The sequence below is a fragment of the Daldinia childiae genome (genome assembly GCF_008694065.1).
Source record: "Daldinia childiae strain JS-1345 chromosome Unknown Scaffold9, whole genome shotgun sequence".
In the NCBI taxonomy this organism is placed as follows: Eukaryota; Fungi; Ascomycota; class Sordariomycetes; order Xylariales; family Hypoxylaceae; genus Daldinia; species Daldinia childiae.
In genome coordinates, this window is record NW_022984650.1 from 499,069 (window position 1) to 515,689 (window position 16,621).

Here is a 16,621-nt window from a genome sequence, read left to right on the forward strand (position 1 = left end):
TTTTAACTATATATCAATAGCCCAGGGCTAGCATATAAAGAGACAACTACACACATATACCCCTCCCAACAGGTATAGCATCAACCCCCTATAGATAACTACCTATTTAGCAAGTAAAGACGGAGGGTCCTACACAAACAAGTTAGCACCCTATATGTAATATATTATCTTATTAAAATGCGGTATTACTTACCAGGGATCTTATAAGGGCTGCTAGTTCCCGGGGGCTTGTTGTAGATGTCGATGAGCAGGCCAGGATCGTTGGACTATGAACATGTTGGCCGGTTAATGTTATAAAAGCCGAAGTTACCTAGCTCTAAAAATGTAGAGCTAGTAAACATCTTATACATACCTTGTAGATACCCGGGATGCTCGCCGTTGTTGGCTTCTTTGTTGCCTTGCCGCCGGTGACATTAATCTGAGCACATTCCATCTATAGCTTTCGTGTTAGCACGATCAAAATACCGCATAGGATTTACTCCATCGGGAACTGACATATAGCTGTGCGCCATTCTGCGACCTGGCGCCGTGGAGAGCTATCATCTCTGCGCGAAGAAGGTATTGTCCATCCTCTATGCACTCAGGGATCTTGATCTGTTGGTTACCGCCGTTGTTGATGACGGTGTCGGTGCCCCATTTGCCATTGCTGTAGCCCTCCTCCTGGATCTTGAACCAGCCACTGCCGACACCGCTGTCCTTAGTCGCGTCCGAGACTTTCTTAAGGTATGCCATGACAGGGCCTTTGTGGCCTGGGTCCATGACATCGTTGGCCCCAGCTGTTTTGCCGGTTAGTGAGATGGCTTTTGAGTTATACTAGAACTCTCACATTGTAGGGTGTGGCGCCAGATGGCGCCCACGGTGTCACCGGCCTTTACGTCAATGATCTTGTCCGAAGGGGTGGTCGGGTTGGGAGGGCCGTTGCATGCCAAGTTGTTGTTATTCACATCCGTTTGTGGCTAACAAGCACTTATCGTTAGCTATTCTTAAATATGTCATCATAATAATGGGAGTATGTATACATACGCCATCGTACGTGGGCGTTCGGATAGCATGGGACACGGCTAGAAGGCATTAGGATTATCTTCAAAGATTAATCATCACTAAAAGAGCAAAACTCACGATACGTCTTTTCATTCGTCTTGAGTTGACAAAAGATAGTATGACCCGATGCCACTGATACCAAAACGGTGGCAGCTCCAAGACTTGAAAGCTTCATGATGGTTTGAAAATATGATTAAGTAACTATCGATAATCGCAAATCTTAGTTAAAGCTATGATGCTACAGAAACCTTGAGAGAGAAGGACTATTTCGTATTTCCAGGGATATTATATGCCATATATATCATTATGGCTGGCCTGGAGCCTCCTTTTCTCCATATTATCCCCGGACCATCATATGCATACTCTATATAGTGTCTACAGATAGTCTGTACCACTCACAGCACCGAGAAAGAACATCCCAGGAGCACAAGGCCAGGCTCTACTGGCTGTAGGCACGGGTGCTGGCGAATGAGGCGTCGGAGAAGGAAAAGCGAACGCGGCGCAAAGGCCTCCGTGGTAAATTCGGTAGTTCGTACATGGTATAGCCGCTTGCTATTAATATATTTTCTTACGATATCAACCAAGCCTATCCCGTTCCCCGGGTTTATATATCTTCGGTTCAGGGCGAGAGCATTTCGCCATCTCCCGTTCCCCGCGTTAGATGCACCCCAGATGCCAAGATTTCTTCGTCTGGGGATTTGTTGCGTGTGAAGCTAGATGAGAATCTTCATAAATACACACATAGGGAAGAATAGCACGATGAAATAGTTTGAATTGTTTCTAAATAGTTGAATTTTTTTTATGGAAAAAGACATGCCTAGCCGCGTCTTATTATATCACCCTCACAAGCAGAATCATTTCAAAGGACACTGGCGCTGTCACAGAGCCGAGCGAGTATCTTGAAATCCAAGACGATGGAAGATAATTAGCTTTGATAGATCATTACTATAGATCTCGTAACTTACTTCACTTGTATACCTTACCTTAAAAAAGAATTTCCATAGAAGACCTCGCGATGCCTATGGTACATACCTAAGGTTATAAGTTACACAGAAGCTTTAAACGGCTTACGATGTACGATACTGAGGTAGTATAACCTATATTACTAAACTATTCATTAGATGAAAGGCAGGAAAAAAGACCAGTTTTAAGATTCCTTACGACGGTACTACTTAGCTTATTTCCCATAGTTCTTTAAAAGATTCGCCTCTACTGCTAGCTCCTATATTTCTCGCCCTATGTTACCTAGGCATAACATAATGACATCTTAATAGCAATATAACTACCAGTTGTCTCTTAATACTACCTCTAAATTCCAACAGGTTGATACCAAGGACCCGTACTAAGTTTCATCGTCAGCATCAGCGAGTAGGTTAGTTTACTTCTTAGTAACAACCGAGCTAAGGCCCATATCATAAATCGCGAACATACTGCAGGTGCATTTTTATATGAACCTAGTCAGCTTAGTGATTTGCACCATTCCCAGAACAGTATGTTTTGAGGTCTTTTGAGGTCTTAGTTTGTTGATATAAATGGGATGTGTATTGCAGCATACTCGCAACTGGAAATATAATCGAGGCTATATTATCCCTTTATAGTAATAACTAGTAATGATTTCTCAACTCGAAATGGATTAATAATATTCTTGGTATTAGGCTTCAGGTTATGCTTTTAGTTGTGTACAAGTTTTATCTTAGTAGCTACAAAAGATTAGTACGGTTTGATAACTGTAGTGGGTGTTTACAATCTAGAAAAGTACTTTGATAGCCAAAGCCTGTTCTGTTTGTCAGAGCTAGAAAGTTATAATCGCATGTTGATAGTATAATATAGACGAGTATTAGCTTGCAACTCTGCTAATAGTTTAGAAGACAATTATATTAGTTTCAATATGATATAAACACAAGACAAAAATTAAACAGCATAGTTTTATCATACATATACGTGGTTCTATAAAGACTCAACCCGATCCAACTACATAACTAACTCGAATGTATAACCGCCGTCCTTACCTTATGAGATCCTTTAGAAACACGGGTTCCCTCCGTAAGCGCGGCCCGACCCGTAGGAGTGTCAGACGGGTGAGACATGTTGCTAATAACGGCCGTGACTCGGGGGAGTATCAGTCTTCAGCGAAGACATGAAATTTCCAAACATACTTCCTAAATATCACAGACACGACCCGAACTCATGAGAAGACGGAGCTAAACGTTACATGGACCCTTCTATTATTAGAGTAGGATCTGACCTGGCTTCTAATTTGAATAGCACAGCATACCTAATCATATTTCGGCCTTTCTTCTTGAGCAGATTTCTTGCTCTAGTAGACATGTCAGCCTCATTAGCGAAGTTGTCTTTGATATAAGCCCGGAATAGCCCCTTTTGTCAACTCCATAACCATGTGGATCTGACCCTCATTCATTTCTCGTTAGAGTTTATGAGAGCCTTCTCTAATAGATCTAGCATCAAGTAACAAAAAGCCAGGTTATTCATATCGAAGGAACCTTGGTCCATCATCTAACCAGCGCGTATGATTTATCGTAATCCCCTTTGTTATTTCTTATTTTTCTATTGACAAGAATGTCTGGCTGGCATTTATATGTTTTTGATGTCTCTCCTCGATGATTCTCTATACCGCATGGATAAGTTCGCTAGCGCCATGTAATTTAAGATGGTGGACCATGTTTAGTGCTATAAGTTTCCTATGCGGAATAGAGTAAGCGGGTAACGCATTCGAAATTACCGCGTTCTAAAGTACGTAACAACAATACTAGACGAGTAGTGGGCTAGACACGAGGAAGAAAAAAAAACAAGAAACCTCAGAGAGTATCCGTGATGAAGTAGAGAAGCCGGCTACGTCTTAACATATTATACTATGCAATATAATAATATTCGGAAAATCGGTCGCCACTTGGATGTGAAGGATTTGCCGCCTTACGCGAGGATTTTCCACTTCAACGTTGCCTCTGAAATACATAAACTGGGTCGGATTCGGCAGACTATCGGTTGTAGTACTACGTCCGTGATTTCTGGTAACATTACATTTGGCGCCCTGATGTGACAAGCTGTCGCACTCATGGTTAAGTTTCGACTGCCGGCAGATAAATGAACCATTGGCCATTCTAGACTGGACTAGTATGAGGAGATCTGAATAATATCCTTATGTATAACTTTTGAGCCTTGAGGGTTTAAAATAGGTGGTGGACGTAAAGCTTTCGGGGGCAAGACTCAGCAAGTTCTAGTGATGAGAAATAAAAAAGTACTCCTGTTCTAGCTGGGTCGGACTGTACTGAGGCACGTATTAGGTGGTTAACGTACCGAGTTATTCTCCGGATCGGACCGGATAGTCATTTCGGTAGAGACCAAAGAGCTGAATCTTCAAACTTCTCTGGCTTGGTCGCAAGGCTTGAGCTGATAGGCTTGCTTACATATCGCCTCCCTTCTAGCCTTCTACGACTGTGTTACGGAATATGTACGTAGGATAAAAGCCGAGGCTGCATTGAGTACGAGGTCTAGTGTTAGGTAGTTCTGGTAGTTTTGGTAGTTAAACTAGTACCTCCTGGGTCAACGCCCCAGTAGACCGGCAGTCCCGGGTGAGTGGTTCGGTACTGTGCGATATTGCGCGGTGATCGGCACGTGGAATTAATCGGTTTGATCGTATCGAGGTATGTGCGTATTTCGTAAGCAGGATTGGCAGATATATATGTACAGTTTACTTACATGTAGGTACTGTCCGAGCACTGTGATAGCCGATAGATTTGGTGGAGTTGATGATCTAAGACAGTTGTTAGGGGTCCATCGCACGGTCTGGCCTACTATGTACTTAAGGTACATATCTCAGCTCAATCGCCCCACTTCCTAAAACAGCGTTACAGACATGAGATCCCGCTCGCTTGCAGTGGATTTCCAAATGAGGTAGACCAGCCTTTTTTTGGTTGGTTCAATGGTTGGCGGTTGGCTGGCCGACTGTGGAATACTCGACGACGTGCATCAAATAAAATCATAGAAATTGGGTGGTCAGATATAGGAGGTAGGTAAGTGTTGGCATTACATATTATTGTGAGATATATTATTATCGCTTAATGACGAGTTACGATAACGGGTTACTTTGAGGGGTTGGTTAGGCAGAGTGCAGAGTGCAGAGTGCGAGTCAGGCTCTTGATATTGTAGACCTGGAATAGGCAACGGGGGGGAGGGGTTTTAATGGTATGATTCGATGCACGAGCAAATCGAAAGTTATCTTATCGGACTTAGAAGAAAAGAACCCGGCTTTCAAAAAATCAAGATTGATTTATGAAATGAGGAGGTAGGAGTGAAGAGAGCTAGGGGAGTTCATTAAGTTAATGGGAAAACGACAATCATGACTCTCTAATGAACATAGGATTGTCGATTGACAAGCGATGTACAGGATATGATCCAATAAGATGATGCGTATTTGAGGAAGTTTCTCGCGTGCGTAGCAGAAACGTACGACTCGGGACTCAACCTTTTTTTATTACATAACGTCATGCAACTCCGCAAGTTTCAGATTGGTCCAGTCTTGTTTATAGAAGAGGTTAGGCGCGGTACTTTTACGGTACATATTTCTATACCGGGTGCTAGGACCACGTTGGTGTAGTTTGCGGGAATCTTCCGGCCAGCAACCAATTCAGGAAGCTAGAGTGTATGTGATTGGTACGGCGTTAATATAGGCAGTGTCGACCTGGCTCACTGGCTAACTGGCTAACTTGCTAACTTGGCTTACCTCGATACCTGGTACCTAACAAGCCAATGCAGGTCAGCCAACCCGTCTTCTAGCTCATACATAATATTGAAATTAAACGTGTAATTCCCGGCATTTAGATTTTATCTTTTCGGGGAAGTAAGACTTTCCGTCACACATAAGTAAGAATCATAATAATTCCCCTTCGCAAATTAGAATAACGCGGAGAATCGATACACGGAATCTGGCATAGGCGTGTCTGTTGTTGAACACTGCTAACAATGGAATATCGGGTATCGATGAGGTATCAGTCAAGCTCAAAATCATGTATATCCACAGTATGCATGTATATACCCTTGCTAGACCGGGTTTACGCCCGCTTTGCTCCGCACGTACCAGACCTAGACTCTTGCTATTTTTTTTCTTTTCTTGAATATTTTTCTTTTCCCGCTAGGCTTGTACGACAGTAGATTTCTCCACTATTTACATTCGAAGATTTAAACTGAACCTCTCGTTCATGAAAAACGGGAAGAGTAGTAAATGTTCAGAGCTACTCTTCAGTTATTAGGTATTAAGTGGTAAAGCTACTTATATTACATAGAAGGCAACAAACTGTTTGACGAATCTACCACCCTCTTAGCTGTTTAACATAAGTTACCTAATTTTGGTACTTTGGGGTCGTCAATCTGCACAATGCATTGCCTGCATGTCTACAAGTCTACATACATGCTATGCTTGCTTACCGCCTCTTTTTTCCTGGGTTGAACACCCCATGCTGCGATCTCTAAAGTAAACAGATCATGCGAATCTGACACCGACTACTCTGCAAACTACACACTAAAGTCGTCACAATTGCAACCTTGTAAAATATATAATAACTGAACATGTATATTAATATGTATATGTGTATACCTTACCTCATGTGGCAATCCTTTGCGTAATATGATGGATATCGAATCGAGGGAGCTCGGAAGCACGGACAATGGACCCCTAAAATTGAAGAGAGGGAAAAAAAAAAGTTTCTGGTTGGCTTCTTTTAATGGTAACGGCCAGATAAATTTTGAACCAGCCGTTGGAGCTAAGCTTGAAATTGATTGGTTCAGTATCTCTGAACGGGGCAATTGATGTACAAGGGATTATCCTTGAATGCAACGCTAGGGCCAGGAGGTACATAATGTACTTCTGCAGTGACAACCAGTCCCTCTCAATTCTTGTATGGGATTCGTAGCAGAATTCGAGTTCATCGTGCTAGTTCAAGCATGTCACGACCAAGTTCACTCCATATTTTTTTTTTCTCCTCGTCCACTGCCTTGCTTGAAGTGGGTACCAAGATGCTTGTTCAGTACCGTTTGTACCTCTTTACCCCTGCACACGGCCCCCCCAGTGCCCGCCGTCCCATCACCCCCCCCCAAGTGATGAACATTTCGCAGGTTTTTTTTTTTTTTTTTTTTTCATCACGCAGACACCCACTCAAAATATACAGTAGGCACCTCTCTCAAGTCATCTCGCCGCCTTCCCTCTCCAGTCCAACCGAAGCCACTTCTTTGCTTCTCCCTACTTTCTATTCGTCAGTTTTAACATCGCCGTCGCGATATCGTCGTTGTTTTTCCCACCGCCTTTCCTCTCCCCCCCCCTCGCCTACCCGGTACTCGCATTTCTCGATCCCTACTACGATATCTTTATCTTCCCTAATCTTCCCTAATCCTATACTTAGTCCCTTGCTCTACTCACCTCTTAACTCTTATTATTGTGGTACTGCCTGCAAGTTAGCTACAAACACTACGTTCTCTCCATGCAGCAGCAATCGATATAGAAGTTAATAACACATATCTGCGCCGTTCTTGATCCCATCCTATCTGCCCACCATGCCGTACAACACTCGTCGCAAATCGCTATCTCTGCCATCTCTCGGAATTCACATCCCAGTAAATCGATCCTCGCCTAATAACCACAGCACAGCATCCTCTAGATCGTCTTCTGAGAGCTCGTCGCATCCGAATAAGAAGTTAAAACGGTCTTACAACGATTCTTCACTCTCTTCAGCTGCACCTAGTTCAAAACGAATTGCTAGCCCTGTCAAATATGACCGCACCCCGCCACCCTCGCCTGGCCTCCAAGTCTCTATTGAGATGGACGAGTCTGAGCTATCCGAATCACTAGAGATCAAGAAAGTTGATTTAGAGGGTATAAACGATGAGATCGTTGAAGCCGTTATCGTACGATTAGAGGCGACTCGGAATCGACCTCACCTAGTCAAGGAGCTAGCTACTTCCCTCATGGATCAGGTCAAAATTGTTCAACAGTAAGTTTAATTCTACCTTTTGGATTTATTGTTTCCTAGCTAACTTGTTTTTAGATCCGCGAACCCTTGCGCTATCATTTCTTCTCGATTGTCTACATATTTAAAGCGATCATGTTGGTCTGCTGTAGCTCCTTGTCCTTTAGCTAAGGAGCTTGAGACCGTCCACCCTAGGCGCACGTACTTTTATCTGACCACATGTCCCCATTTACCTCTTCCAGACCCCACAGCCCAACGTGCCATTATTACACCATCCCTATCAAGCTCGGCTTCCACATCCGAAGATGCCGATTGCGACCGAAGAAGAGAACTCAGCCTCTCACCTGAAGTTGATCTTTCGTCGCCCGAGTTCGATGATATGGATGAAGATATTCCCATGCCAGGTACCCCAATGGGTTCGGTGTCTGGGTCTCATCGGCCGCTCAATGTGCCGCGCAACCCAAGAGGGGATGAGCCGCCATTGGAAAAAGATGAAAAGGAATTTACACAAACAGCAGATGGTTTACAAAAAAGAAAAGCTAGTGGTCACTTACTTCGGGTCGACCCCGTTGACCAAGCGCCGATAGATGATGGTATGCAAAATGAACAGCTTTTTGGCGAACCACCTAGGACTCTTGCGCCAAGTCTGTTGCCGCACATGGTTTTTATGACTAGTCCTGCAATGCGACCTAGTATGATGCTACCTGTGAAGAAAGATACAGAGGCAGAAAACTGGACTAGACTGGACGCCATTCTTGACTGGGATAGAAGTCCTGAGACAGTCGAGCTAGATGAACTAGATGGGTTACTTGACGACTACTGAATATCCCCAATTGGCCACTTTCTTGATTTTAATTCTTGATTCTCTTACTATTTAACGACAAGCTATCCGTGCATTCGGTACGTACTTAGCAATGTATGATGAGATGGGAGACGGCCGCGTAAATGATTCAAAAAGGAGTTTGGCTGGGATGACGTTGGCGCAGCTGGGTTTCTCGCATTCTGCATTTATTCCTCTCAGTTCATTTCGCCATTTATCCCCCCGTTAAATGGTTCAGCTTCTACTGCTCACATACTACTTGGTTACTGGCTAGAGGGCAATGTACGAATACTATCTGAAGAGAGGGCGCTTAGATGGCTGCTGGGTCGCATAATAGCGACCTGGAGTATCCAGTGGACTGAAACGGCTGTCGGCGGTTAACAAAAAGATGTGCAGGGGGGAGGGTAACATAGCGATGTCCTTTGCCACTCGATTTCCTGAAAAAGGGTATCGATATGTACAATTAGAAGACCGGAAAAAGAGCCGCGAAAATTAAAAGGCTGGCTGGTTAGATGCGCTTAGAAATCCCAGTTAGACGGATTAAAGTCAGGACGCATTGGAACAAAAGGAACAAAAGGAAAAAGGCGCCCAAAAATGAAATAAAATCCCCGTTCAAATATTTACTTTTATCAATATTGATGCAATGTGTGATATTCAATGATATCTAAATGCGGGATTTTCAACCTTGCGGTTTGTTGGAGGGGTATATCGCTTGTAGGTATCGTACAAATAATAGTGAGGCGGTAACTCGATTTAAGGTACAAAGTTTATACACATGAGCACTTGCAATGTTGCATTATAGGTGACGTAGTAGAGTATCCAAAGAGTTTTACGCAGTAGAAGTCTCTTGCTCTAGGATGACTTTAATCATCCTTCTTAGGCTTGCTATTAACAGATAGTAGCGATGACCACCAACCCGTGCCTGTCATCGTCGTCGAGTCCTGCGCCTCCTCGTCGCTGCTAAGGGTAGCAGCAGCAGCAGGAGCCGACGCAGGGGTCGCGCGCACGTGCATCTCAACGAGGATATGGGTGCCAAGTGTGGTCCAACCGGGACGCTCAAAGCGCACGACCTCAAGACCCGGGACGGAGCGCTCCGCGGCACGCACGACGAGCTCCACGTCCCGGTTCCACCAGCACCCGAACCGCTCGAAATGCTTGCGCGCGCTGCGGTCCAAAAGCCCGTTTACGAGCTCGTACCAGCTACGTCCGTGCTCCAGGAGGATGATGCGTCCGGTCTCGGGCTTGACGACGGCGGCCATGTTGGAGAGAAGGAGTACGGGATCCCGTACGCTGCAGAGTCCGAAGGTCTGGATTACGGTGTCGTATTTTTTGGGAGAGGAGGAAGAAGATGATGGTGATGGTGGGGGAGGTGGAAGGGATGTCTGCGCATCGGCTTTGAGGAGTCGGAGATGGTTGTTGGCTAGAGAGATGCCTTCTTCGTTATTATCTGCCGTCTTGGAGGCGAGTCTGGAAAATTCTGGTTTCTTGGGGATTTGGTCCGCCATGAACGGTACCACTTGCCGTATCCGCACCAGTGCGAGGTCTAGCATGGGCGGGGATATATCTAGGCCGGTAAAGCTGAGTAGGGCATTTTCATTTTGGGGTTGAGCCCCTTTCGTCTTTACATCCTTAGGTTTCTCCTTCCCCTCCCCTTTTCCGGACCAGCCAAACCAGCTTGAGTTTTCCTTCTCCTCGGTAGGTTCTAGACCGGCGGTCACTATGCTCCAATCATAGTAGTCGAAGTTGCGACCGGCGCCGACGGCAACCTCGAGCACGTGTCCGTGGGCTAACTCGGAGCCGATCTGCCGCCGCAGCTTGGTGATGCCGAAACGCCACTCGGACTTATCGAGATGCTGGTCGAACTCCCGGGGCGATTGGATCGTTGGCCGGCCTGTGGGCGCCTCGGGCTCTTGCCCGGGTGTCCAATGTTCGGCTGGCTGTGTCCACCAGTAATACACTAGCGACGATGCGAAGAAACTCACGCACACCACCCCGGCGCCGGCACCGAAGAGAGGGAACCAGTAGTCACGCAGTAGTTCTGAGACTGGCCTCTTCTTGTCTTGAGGCCCCTTAGAGGATGAAGATGGTGAAGAGGGAAAGGGCGTAGGTTTAGGCGCAGTTTTAGGTATGGATTCTGGCGTTGGTTTTGGCCTCGGTTTGGCTGGTTGAAAGGGGAGCGGTTTTGGAGCTGCTCGTTGCTGTTTTGGCGGCGGTGGCGGTGATGAAGACGGCCGCTTAGATGTAGCATATCGTCTACAGCCCCTATCAACCCATTTGAAGCTATTCCCCCTTATTTTACAGCTACGCATAAGACTCCTCGTAGCGAGGTTATGCAGGTATATAGGCCGCATCATAATCTGCTTAACTACCCTTGCCGCTGGACGTATCTTAGTCCCGTTCCCGGCTTAGGGTAGGTATTATCTTAACGAGGTATATCAAAAAGAGGGAACTAAAGCGGCAGATACGCGATAGGCTACCGATCCATCTTACGAGAGGCCGATGATCGCAGAACTTGTTAACAAGTTATTCCTCCCCCTAGGTATGTAACCCCTAGGTATGTAACCAAACTGCTGCTCCGGGCCAATGTTCCTGAATTCAGGAACGGGGTAGTTGTGATATCAATGGTAATGATATTCGGCCGATATGGAGCCGGTGACGCCAGTATTAACGTAGATCTGGTGAAAAGGGGGTCCAGTAATGATCAAATGATCTCAACTTTCATGACGGGATTTTTTGTGGTTTGATAATCCGATGTTTTTGGGGAAATACTTGATACAGTAGGTACTTAGATACATGTACATATTTCGGTTCGTTCCTTTTTATACACTGTGTCGGGTAGGTCACTTTTCGCCACTACAGGGTTTCTCCATCTAAATTGCGGGGTGTGAGATAGGTACATGTAAGTTGTACAAGCTTTGTGCTTACATCATATACACTAGACCCTTGGAAGGAGCTTCAAGAAAGCTTCAGCCATGCTGACGCAATGCAGCTACGATCAGAGATTAGCCATAATTGGAGCTTAACGCGCTTTCTATCAATCTTCGACGCGTTCATCTAAATTAAGTGTTTTATTCCATTAACTTCACAAACTCAATGCTCATATCAATTTCTGATTGTGGCACGTTGACTCAAATCTCATCGCGAGTATGGCGTCGCAACAAGACCTTCAGGAGCTCATTCGGCTTATGACTATCGGAATGAGAGTTCCTATGAAAGACGCTTTAGGTCGAATCAAAGAACTACAAGCAAAAAACCTCCGTAGGTATGTACTAAGTGAATATGAAGGTTGAAAATATAGCATTCGTTAGATAATATGTAAATAACTAGTGCAGTATTCAACAGATAGCTGAGTGCTCTCTTTCAGACGTCACTGCCGCTATAAAGGACACCAAAGCTGCTCGATCCCTCCATAGTGCTTGCAAAGCCCGACTGAAGAATCCAACCGCACCATCGACGGCCAAGCGGGCTGGGTCTACCCTTGAAAATGCATCTAAACGTGCCAGGCAATCGAGTGAAATAGGTTACATTGGTGGACCAGAGCCTGTTGCGCCGCACGAGCTTGAAGCATCATTCATTTTGCCTATAGAGACAGACGAGAAGATAATTGCCGAAACCGCACTCTTAACAAACCGAGCCCCGCTTGTTCTTGCTTTTGCCGTAGAACTATTGCGATACACGATGCCGGAGCAGCCCCCTTCGAGTCGATTAAGCCTAGCTCAAGCGGTCGTGAGTGCTAACTCGAGGAGTAAAGCAGTCTCGATCGGTATAGAAAAGGGACCTAGCGCCGATGATCAAGGTTGGGGACATGGTCAGCCTAGGGTGAAGGTAATGGGCCGTGAAATAGCAGTGTTGAAAAGAGGAGGTTATGAGTGGAAAGGGGATGAAAAGGTAGAAGACCACTCCAAGTCTGGAGATCCTATAACTGGTAGTGGAGGCACTCCACCACCAAGGGCTACGGAAACTGGCATTAACCAAGATGCATCATCAGGACCACATGTTGGTCCCGTATTGAACGCTTGGTCAGCTAGTCAACCTATTACCTTGAAAGAATCAACTTTCATAGTTCGCGCCACGCAAATTACGGCACCATCCCAGCGTCAATCGAGTATACAATCGCTATTTACGGCGGTACCATCTTTACAGAATGCGTCGCACAACGCCTGGGCGTATCGTGTTCAAGTACCGACAAATTTATTCGGGGCAACTACAATCAGGGAAGATTCGTTTGATGACGGTGAAAGCGGATGCGGTGACTTCTTGCTAAAGAACTTACGAGAAACAAACACTATTAATACGCTTGTGGTAATGACTCGCTGGTATGGGGGTATCATTCTTGGGCCTGATCGGTGGAGGATAATACGAAATTGCCTCAAGGACGCCCTGGCAGAACGACTCCGGGTTACGGGGGAGCAAGCTGCATTGGGTGGTGAGGCTGTTTGGGGGTTGGACCTTGAGGCTGCGAGAAATAAATCTGAAGCCGCTGGCTCGGCATCCAGTCGGTCTTATGAGGCAGGCGTAGTGGGGATGCCTATTCATAGACCAGAAGCCGCGAAGGCATATCTTTTTAAGAGCTTTGCCACTAGAGTTAACAACCTTGACGATGGTGGCGAAGGTGCTGACCCAGATGTTTCTGCAGATCACGAAGCAGAGTTGTCCAATTCTCAAACGTCTACTCGAACGGGCCAAACAGGAAAAAATACGTCGAAGCGGAAGACAGCTAGAGCATTAGAACAAGAGAAAGAAGAGAACGTCGCGAGGCTACTCGGCGCTTTAAGACTTCTATTTGATAGCTGGGTAGAACACCTCGGTACTAGCGAGCTTGACAGACGCGCATGGGGTTGGTATATAGCGGTACGACCTGACGTTGAAAGTGGCCCTTCCGGGTGGGGGGCAAAGGGGCATTTGAAGCTTGCCGACATTTTGGCTTTACGGCGAAAGCAAGTATAAAAATAAAGAATTTTTTATCATTAAGCGAAATTCTACGATTCTCGATCACGACGCATCCTCCAGTCGAACCCGGAGGCTAGCTAAAATGACGGTTTTATTTTTCTTAAATCATAATCACATGGTAAGTAAGTTAAGGGTATCAAGCAACATTCTTTCTAACAATGTATCTGCGGTCTAAATGACCCTGCGAGCCAGCATTGGGGTACCTATTTTCATACGTGAAATGCGGCATAAATCGTTAAGAGTAGAAACACGATGCGCTTATTGCTTTATTTGGATTAAAAAGGGAATAAGGGGGTATAAAGGGATATGGAATGAAGATGAAAATCAATACCCATAGTCTGGGTCGAGTTGAGAGTCGACTATATATCGGATTCATCGAGACAACGCCAATTCGGCTAAACTGTATATCCTGCTACTATTCGAGCTCGTCTCCCTCCTGCCCGAGCCGGTTGCGGAGTTCATTGTGGTAGTACTCATTTTTCTGGGTGGGATTGAACTCAGCATGCGCTTGATCTCACTGGCGGCCAGCCCTGCGTTCTTTGCGGCTATAAAGGCGGTTCGGCCATCCGCATCCGCTATGGTTGGGTCTGCGCCATGTTTTAATAGTTGCTCTACGATAACTATCTTCTGCGATTGCTGAGCCGCTAAGTCGATGGCTACTATAAGTGGTGTGCGATTCCCAGGACCTTTGATATCTGGATTGGCTCGGCCTTTCGATAATAGGGACTTCACCATATCCTCGTTGCCTTTCTCGCATGCCATGTAGAGAGCCGTCTTTCCCATCCCATCCTTTCGGTCGATAAGGTCAGGAAGCCATTGAAATAACATCTCGGCTACTAGTACACCTCTCCTTCTTGTCTGACACTTATGAAGGGGCGTCATACCACTATGATCCACAACGTCCGGGTTTGCTTGTCGCTCTTCGAGGAGTATTGCGCATATGTGACGATTGCGCTTTGCAGCTGCTGCATGGAGTAACGTCGATCCAGTCGCGTCGCGTTGTTCTACGTGGGCTACGTTTGACACCATATGCTGTAGCACCTCGATATTCTCCTCCTGGATCGCTTGGTGCATTGGTGTCATCCCCGATGCCGGGTCGCAGTAGTCGAAGCTAAAAGTTTCGCTATCTACATTCACTACGAAACCGAAGGTCAGCAACTACTGTTTCTGGAGTCATCGTGGAAACGCATGATATTATAAGATCCAGTGGCTAGGACTTCTACTTGGGAGTAAGAGCAAAATGGATGACAGATGATTAAATAAACTTACTGCCCTGGTCTTTACACCACTGATAGGCGCTGGTTAGGCCGTTCATGTTCGGATCACTAGGCGCTGTCTGCGGTGACAATGGTGTGAGAATGGTTTCCTGACGAAGTTCTTGCCGGATCCAATCACGGATACCACGCGCTTCGTCATGTACCTGTTCTTGTTGCAGTACCTCGACTAATAATTCTGCCGTTTCCTCGACAAGTACTAGGGGTCTGGGATGTATTTGATTTCGACCATTGAGGGCGCGAGTTAGGAATATTTTCGCTTGGACAACATTGCCTTGTCTGAAGTGGATATCACCTAATTTATGGTATAGTCTTGCTCGACGGTTGTTGTCGATTTGGCTCTCCTCTGGCTTGACTACTTCGGAGATCAACTGTTCCAATACGGTCTTCGCTTCAAGGTGAAACTCGACGCTATCACATTGCAAGAATATATCCGCCAACTCTTCCTTCATGTCCATGAGCTCTTCGTGCGACGTATCATCTGTCCTGTATGTGTCCTGGGTCTCTAAGAGCTGTTTCATGAGCTCGATGCCTCGCTGCTGATAGGTGGCTGCCTTCACGAAGATCCCACATTGTAGTAAATTTCGCACAGCATCACGGTTGGCCTTAAGCTGGTAATCGAGAATTTCGCTGCTTTGCACGTTTCTGTAATCTGGCTCTGGGTCGAAAGCGTCTTCCTCATATAATGGTAACGTGTCGACACTCATGGATGAATTTTGGATGGAGTTTGTGTCGACGGACTGCTTATCAATTTCATTGAGTGTAACTGCTGTCGCCACATCGTCGGCTGTCCTGCGCCAATTTTTAATATCTCTTTCTAAGGTATTTTCGTCTGTGTCGTCTTCTAAATCGGATTGAGGATTTAGGGTACGGACTGGCAGGGCGTCTCTTCTGTGGCTTGCGAATAAGTGAGGGAATAGTCGAATGGTATCGGTCAGTTTTCGAATCTCGACCTTGATTTGCTTTTGCGAGTTGGCCGTCTCCCACAAAGCGCCTAATGATAACGTTGTGAGGCTCAATTGCAAGACAGTCTTATATGAGCGGATATGACGAAAAATCTCTAATACCCTCTCTTCCTTCAAAGATAACTCTAGACTTCGCCGTATACGTTCGAAAGGTCCTGCTTTTTCCTTAAGCTGAGGAAGCTTGTCACATAGGGTTTCTAGTGACTTTCGGCACGACTGTATGATTTGGTAAATATGAGTATGATGGTCGCGCTCAAAGGGTAACTGTCGTGGTCGTTTTTTGAGCGTCTTTTGTATGTTGCCTAAAGCCACTTGCAACACGAGAATTTCATCGTGTACCTCCTGAATGGTATCACAAATATTTATGGTTTTCACGACGAAGCGACTAAGGCCTTTGACAAGAGTGCCAGCAAGCGAGACGACCTGAGCTACCCCCGCAGAGATGGATAACGGATCCATGTTAGTATCTTGTCAAAAAAACTGTCTAATTCGGCGGCGGATGACATTCTATCAGCCAGTGTGAATGGGCTTTCCCAAGCCGACAGATCCAATTCTACAACCTAATAATGACCTATTGCCATGGTAAGCTAATAT

The 16,621-nt window shown here is 45.8% G+C and overlaps 4 protein-coding genes across 4 annotated transcripts; 1 reads left to right on the forward strand and 3 right to left on the reverse strand.

The window, feature by feature from the left end:
* Window positions 1–106: 106 nt before the first annotated feature.
* On the reverse strand, window positions 107–1,216 carry GL218_07376 (putative endo-beta-1,4-glucanase D; the record flags this gene model as incomplete). The annotated part of the gene is made up of 7 exons (XM_033584128.1): window positions 107–129; window positions 194–266; window positions 353–433; window positions 496–776; window positions 827–956; window positions 1,024–1,061; window positions 1,120–1,216. 7 exons carry the CDS (start codon window positions 1,214–1,216, stop codon window positions 107–109), a joined length of 723 nt encoding a protein of 240 aa, XP_033432726.1.
* A 6,389-nt stretch (window positions 1,217–7,605) lies between these two features.
* GL218_07377 (uncharacterized protein) lies at window positions 7,606–8,841 on the forward strand (the record flags this gene model as incomplete). Its single annotated transcript, XM_033584129.1, has 2 exons — window positions 7,606–8,042; window positions 8,097–8,841. 2 exons carry the CDS (start codon window positions 7,606–7,608, stop codon window positions 8,839–8,841), a joined length of 1,182 nt encoding a protein of 393 aa, XP_033432725.1.
* Window positions 8,842–9,701: 860 nt separating this feature from the next.
* On the reverse strand, window positions 9,702–11,147 carry GL218_07378 (Methyltransferase OMS1, mitochondrial; the record flags this gene model as incomplete). The annotated part of the gene is made up of 1 exon (XM_033584130.1): window positions 9,702–11,147. The coding sequence occupies one exon, from the start codon at window positions 11,145–11,147 to the stop codon at window positions 9,702–9,704; it is 1,446 nt and encodes a 481-aa protein (XP_033432731.1).
* A 3,013-nt stretch (window positions 11,148–14,160) lies between these two features.
* GL218_07379 (Ankyrin-1) lies at window positions 14,161–16,486 on the reverse strand (the record flags this gene model as incomplete). Its single annotated transcript, XM_033584131.1, has 2 exons — window positions 14,161–14,924; window positions 15,058–16,486. 2 exons carry the CDS (start codon window positions 16,484–16,486, stop codon window positions 14,161–14,163), a joined length of 2,193 nt encoding a protein of 730 aa, XP_033432730.1.
* Window positions 16,487–16,621: the final 135 nt, after the last annotated feature.